The sequence below is a fragment of the Eurypyga helias genome, unplaced genomic scaffold, assembly GCF_000690775.1.
Source record: "Eurypyga helias isolate BGI_N326 unplaced genomic scaffold, ASM69077v1 scaffold13696, whole genome shotgun sequence".
NCBI classification, from domain to species: domain Eukaryota; kingdom Metazoa; phylum Chordata; class Aves; order Eurypygiformes; family Eurypygidae; genus Eurypyga; species Eurypyga helias.
In genome coordinates, this window is record NW_010256081.1 from 42,094 (window position 1) to 48,772 (window position 6,679).

The 6,679-nt window shown below is 40.6% G+C and overlaps 1 protein-coding gene across 3 annotated transcripts in view; it reads right to left on the reverse strand.

The window, feature by feature from the left end:
* ATG13 (autophagy related 13) overlaps positions 1–4,665 on the reverse strand; it is a 15,474-nt gene extending 10,809 nt beyond the window's left edge. For all 3 annotated transcript variants that reach the window (XM_010153537.1, XM_010153536.1, XM_010153535.1), the window contains exons 1-7: positions 4,597–4,665; positions 3,678–3,758; positions 2,930–3,049; positions 2,437–2,483; positions 1,713–1,853; positions 652–692; positions 89–185 (exon numbers count right to left, since the gene is read on the reverse strand). In XM_010153537.1, coding sequence (XP_010151839.1) covers positions 89–185; positions 652–692; positions 1,713–1,853; positions 2,437–2,483; positions 2,930–3,049; positions 3,678–3,758; positions 4,597–4,665 — 596 coding nt within the window. The remainder of the gene's footprint in view (positions 1–88; positions 186–651; positions 693–1,712; positions 1,854–2,436; positions 2,484–2,929; positions 3,050–3,677; positions 3,759–4,596) is intronic.
* Between the last annotated feature and the right edge of the window lie 2,014 nt (positions 4,666–6,679).

Here is a 6,679-nt window from a genome sequence, read left to right on the forward strand (position 1 = left end):
GCAGGAAAGGGTACGCAGAAGAGAAAGATTTAAGGGCTTAATAGTACATTATTGTAAACCAATTTCTGGCACGATCACATTTTCTCACCTGGTTGACATGAAAGCGAGGTTGATTCTGTAGGCACAAGACAAGGTGATGGTGCCTACTGGGGTACCCACTGTCCCAACACGGACTGTCTGGAAACCTGTAAATTTAAGGAATGATTATCAATTTCACTGATTATTTATGTTCCATACTTTTCTATTCTGAGGTTACCTTATCTTATTCCTATAGTGTTTCCATTATCCCTTGCAATCTGAACTTCAAAGACACATAGAGAACCCATAACAAAACAGCAGCACTAGGTTGCCTTGCTGGTATTTTGCTCTGAAGTGCTTCTTGTTCCTGAGTAGACCGTGATCTCCTTTACCAGCCCTTTCCCTTACCAACATAATTCCATAATCTTATTTCAGTTCCAGATCCCTGGAGTCAAAATGGCAATCACCCTAGATTTTGTCAAAGTACCACCACCATTATACCTGTCACCTCACAACACAACCCTGCAGTGGCAGGGCCAGATAAAAAGCATGTGGAGAACCTCACGCTTAGCCTTCCTTATGGCACTTAGGAAAACAGTTCTGCTCTAGTTTGTGTGCATTGCCTAATCATACCTTCTCCTAAGCCACTCAGTTGAACTTCACCAAAATATATCCTGCAGGAAAAGGAAGAAGAAAAGGTATTAGGTCTGCTGGGGACATAATGCTATGCATATCCTTACTCCTTATTTAATTTTATGAGTTGAAAGGCTGAAACTGGTTTTCTTCTTTAGGAAAAAAAAAAAAAAGTGACTAGTATGCCCATCTCAAAAAATCTTCCAGCTACTTCAGAGGAAGACATGTCACATAAAAAGAAAATGGAAGAGGGAACAGTAGTCTAGTCAGAAATTTAAGTATTTTACGCCTCTGTGGCAAGCCTACAGTCCAGAGCAAATGTGAAACACGATAAGCTTCATGGACAGATCTGAGTCTAAAAGCTGATACTCCTCACACAACATAAAAGATATCTGTGCTGTTAAGAGCTGCTCTAAAGTATACGCCAAACCAGCAATGGAGGCAAAAATAATGACTGGGATTTCTTGTAAAGTTCTCAGCTGTATGAGTGATAACAAACCTGAGATGTAGCATCACCTAAATTAGCTGTGCAAACAGTTCAAAGACTGTTCTTACAGCCACAATCAAAGACTGGGAGGTGGTAGCCATGAACCACAAGCCAGTCAGATCTCACAGGCTACACAGAGTTGAACTCAGTATTTGGATGAGTAAGCTGGAAGTAGTATAGGACGCAGAGATGAGGATACATCTTAAAAATAGAGAGTCTGAATCTATATTGCAAAAGTATGCACTGCTGTTACGTGCAACGTTGGCAGGCATTTATCAAATACAGAACACCTGGATAATAACAAACAATTTAACCTCTGCTTGCATGGGGAATTTTTGCACTCTCCTCAACATGGTAGGGAAGCAACAATACTTCACAGGCTGCGCTTGGTTTTCCTTTTAATTGCTACGAGGTGATATATAGCCCAAAGTCCTCTGCTGTCACTGGTCAGTCATTCTTAAATTCAAGTAATTGGAATTTATTATCACTCCTCCCTTTTTGCCGCATTTGCAGCTACGCTGTGCAAGTCTCTGCTGTTTCTCTTGCAAATGGGGAATTTCATATTCTGCTTTACCTGTACAATATTACATATTCATGGCCTTGTTTCCTTGAGAGTCTGTAGGCTGGAGTTACCCTGGTTATAGCAAGCAAAGACTTCAGCAGTAGAGACAGCCTGTTGTATACAGTGTAGGAAACTTTGATTTCTTTGTCACACCTACACAACACAAAGGAAAAAATTAGTCTTGTGTTCCCAACTAAGTTGTTTGGGTTTGTTTGTTTGTTTAGGTTGTTTAAAATTTTTTGAAAATCAAAACGAGTCTGGGCTCATTGTTTAATATCAGCTTTACTGCCAAAATGATAAAGTAAAGCCCTGGTGTGGCTACCTGCTCTTGACCAACCAGCTAAGGGTTGGACTACTTCAATCTAGTCATCTGTTGTAGAAGTAATTGCTGAAAAGGCCCGTGCAGCCTTCTACTAGACAGAAGGCTACTAGAAAACTAGACTGTTTTTAATCTTTTCAGTATTAAAAGCATTTGTCGTTACCGAGTATATGAATTCTTCTATCTGAGGAAGCATAATAGTTGTAATGGAAGAATGAATAAAATTATGAGTTTATTTTCTTGGCACCAATATTAAACAGTTTGACTACTGGGCTAGACAAACAGGGGACTTCCCTTGAAGTGTCCCAAGCCACACATCTCATACATGCTCATTCATCACCATGGATTGAGCATGCTTCCCTATTTCATCAGCTACAACACACACACACACAATGAAAGTGTGAAGAATGCACTTACTTTTCATTCATTTCTAGACACCAGATTTCCAGCTCCATGGAGTCCCCCTGGATCAGAGAGGGGATGGCAAACAAAGGCTCATTTCAGAACACAAACCTTGTCACAGCTCATTAACGATCAGCAACAGCCACACCCCTCAATGGAGATGTTTCTCCTGGCTCCCACTTTCTTGTAATGCAACAACCGAAAGAGGGGCCCTGGAAGTCTCACTGCACAAATTAGATTCCATCACTTGAGGGAATACCTTTCTCAGAATGGCTAAGTTCTTCATGGTCTAAGAAATGACATTTTGCTGCTCTATCATCTGTGTGTTTGGCCTCAGATAACTGCAGTGAATTACCCCTGTTAAATGATACTTTTATTTTCATTAGCATACTACCTAACTTCATAAATGAAAGTATGTTCACACTGCCTTGGACTAAAGGTCAGCAGCTCTGGCAGGTGACTTAAGACTCAAGTAAAACAACAGCATCTATTTTGTCTCAGTTCTCACCTCTGAGGTTTTGAGAGAAATCTCCACACACATAGACCGTCCAACAGCGGGCAGCTGTCCTGCCAGGGCCTTCTTTGCTTCATGAGTAACCTCCGGTATATCTTTGATTGCCAAGTTGAACTGCAGAATGAGAGAGATGATTCCATTTTTTTATTTCTTTGAAAAAATGCCTAATGGTACTCTGCAGACAGACTCATAGACCCATATGTAACATACGAGGTCAGTGGCCACTGAAATATTTATGAAACAGAAAATTCCCCGATGGGCTCAGGCTTTTCATATTTGCAAACATTTCCTTGGCCAATTCAAAAGTTTTTCTGTATCCTACCATAAAAATCACGTTCCCTTTCCATCTCTTGATCCCCGTCTTCACCCACAGGTTATCTTGAGTCTCTTCAATTTTAATAAAGCCCCTTACCACAAAGTCCTGAATTGCAGAGTTGCAAACTTCTGACAGAAAAAGAACTCATCACCCCACCCCCAGCAGATCTTGGAAATGTGCCTTAGCTGGCAGGAGTTGCTGAGAGGTATCATTTATCTCTCCTCTAATCAGCCCTTAGGAGCCCAGAGTGACATGTTGCATGTGAACAACAACAAAACCCAAAGGCACCACCAATGGATGTAACTGAATATAGTAGTTACTCTTTGAACAGTTACAGTCTGCACAAAACTGTAACTACACTCTGCTTTCGACACACATGTGCACACACACCGCCCTCCCCCAGCAGTTACGGACTTGCTTTATTACCCAGTCAGAGCCTGTTGGGGAGGACGACGATCGGGTACAGATTTTCTCTCCAAGTCGGGCCTGGACTATTACTTGTACTGTCTGGAACAGAAAGGAAGAGATACACACTCATGTTCTGAGCGCAGCAGAGCCCTCAGTTCAGTACCTGAGCTAGACAAATTTGAAGTAGGAAAAATAAACGGGCTGACCAGGATGTAGAAAAGTAGAGAGTTTGTTATGCTAATCTTCAGGTATAATCAATTTAAATTATTACATATAACAGGTAAATGTCTTTCAGACAAAATCATCTTAAGCTGACCTTTCCCTGTAATAACATGAAGTGACTAAGTCAATTTTGCAATCAGGAGTTGCAGAGTTTTCAGTAACACTGAAACAAAACTTAGAATTACATCCTGAACACATAAATGAAAGTCAAGTGAATCTCTAGATTTATAGCATAGCCACTGTCTGTGTATCTACTTGCATCTATGTACCAAGTGAGGCCAAATTTCATCATTACCCATCAACATAACTCAAAAGAACACTCTGGCATTATTGTTTTTGGATGTGATATGAAAATTTAGATAGTCTGCAAAGAAAGAGTAGAGTCCAACAGAAGATACCACCCAACAGCTGGATGGTTAGTTTTGCTGATAGGAGCCCAAAGCTGACAGAGGTGTGAAGTGCCTATAACTGATTCTATGGCAGGACAATCCTGGGGGGAAGGAAGAAGATTTGAAAGTAGAAAAAAAGGGGAAAATATGTTTTTCTAGTTATTTTCAGTAATCTCCTAAATCTGACATCAGCTTTTCTTGCTTTGGTCTTTAGCAAAAACAAACAAACAAAAAAAAAAACCCCAACCTTGTTATTCTAGCAACAACAAGTACAGCTTTTCTTAAATGAGAAAGAAGCAGCATTTGCCCACAGGAGAAAAAGTTACCTTTAAAGCAAAGAATTTGATGAACTTGTCCAGGTCCTTCCTGTCCTGGGAACTGAGATCAGTGTCCATTGCATATGGCAATCTGAAACACAGCACAGGCAGGGGAATGAAGTCTTGCTTCAGCTTTCTGTTTGGATTTCAAGGTTTCAAAATATTTTGCCGTTTGTGGCTACCTCAAAAGAAATGATAAGCACCAAAGGCCTCTGCCTGTCAAAATCCTAACAAGCTAAGAACTTTGGGGGGTGGGTGTGAGGTATAAACACACATTAATAGTTTATCTGGGCAGGGCAAAAGATACTCGAAACAACAAAAGGGGCTCACAAATAAAACTGCGTAGAAGTTGCCCAAATTTGCTAGCTTAATTAAAAAAAAAAATTAAACAAAACACCTCAACACCACATTGACTGGATTATTTACCAAGCTATCCATCAGACATGGCAGTCTCTGCTTCAGAAAGAATACATCTTCAGTTATCAGCACTGGCTAAAACCAAGTCAAATTGTTCTCTTGAGTCTGAAATTCTAAAAATCAGCATTCCAGTGGTATTTCAGCAGCTGTTGAAGTCTATATAGTAAACCATTGCTGGAACGGGCTACACTGCTTCTTTACTTCCAACGAGTAGTACTTGCTGTAAACCTGTGCAGCTACAAATTTACCTGCAACCAACTGAACAGATACAACAGATACCTGTTTGCCAACAGACAGACCAAAATTCTCTGTTCACTTCTCTGGAAAGCTCTGACAACAAATCCTTAGCTCCCACATTCACACTGCCTTGTTTTTGATCCTAGCAACACAATGAACTTGCACAGTGCCTGAAGCAAGGCAAGCCAAGGCTCTGCTCAGATTTCTGCCACCATCACGTCACGTGGCCTGGGATAAATCACAATTTTTCTGCCTCTCAGTTTCTTCACGTGTTAATAATCGTATACAGACCACGGGGAGGAATGCCTTAATTAGCAGCATTAATTGTACTTTTTGCTCATAAGCTTTTAAAGTATTAATTCACTCTTAATTCCTGTTGCTGTTTGCAGCTGATCGGCCTGAAGCAGCTTGTCAAACATCGCATACTTACGGAGCGCGCTTCTCATCACAGAAACGCTGGCAGCCCAAGGTCAGTGAGCGCAAGTGGCTACTGTGCACAAGGTTTCTCTGCTCTGTTCAATCTTTAGGCAAAGATGGAACTTGCAGCCAGGTACACTATTTATACAAATTAAAGCTTAGCAGGACAAAGGGGCTAACAGCCCTGTTCGCACAGAAAATATCATATAATCCTTAATGTCTAGGCACATCCAGAACTTCCATTTAAAACTGCTCACTTGACAGCAGTAAATGCCTATTTTAAGCACTGCTTTAGAAGCATCATCCAAGAAGGGCTGCTAGATAAGAGTACTGTCATTTATAGAGCATTTTATAGAGAAAAGCGCTGCTTTCTGAACAACTCAATAAAAAGAAAGCTGGACATACAGTATGGTTCAAAGTTCCTGTGCTGCATTCATACTGCATCTCCTAGGACTGTACTGTTCTCACTATAATTTATAATTTAATTTGAGCACTAACACCACAAGCAATTCAACGTTAGATGCATGATCAAGCTACCCTTTACACAGTTCAACCTCCTCATCCAAAGTATCATGCTTTCTTTCCCTGCCTTTACCTCCACTGGACAGAGATTACTGATCTTTTCTACTTGGGAGGGGATGCAAAAGGAAGTCAGCACTTGGAGCGCTAGAGGGTTAATTGATGCAGCACTCTAACTTTAAAAAAAAAAAAAGACGCTTTTAGTATAGACACTTCCCACTACCAAAACAAACAAAAACAAACCCAGGAAAGAATGACCTGTTATTATTCTTTTGACTTAACTAAGTTAAGCACTGTAAGGTTTGAGGGGACCTGAGATCTACAGCAAAACCTGGCTGATATGTGCAATAAAATACTGCATTAAAAAAAACCCCAAACCCATCTTTTTCTCAATAAAGAGAACGCTGACATTTAAATACCAAGAGAAACCAAATCAGCTTTTAATGTGACAAGAAGTGAGAGGACACTTCTATGCAACCGCTGGGGAAAGGTGCAAGGAAGC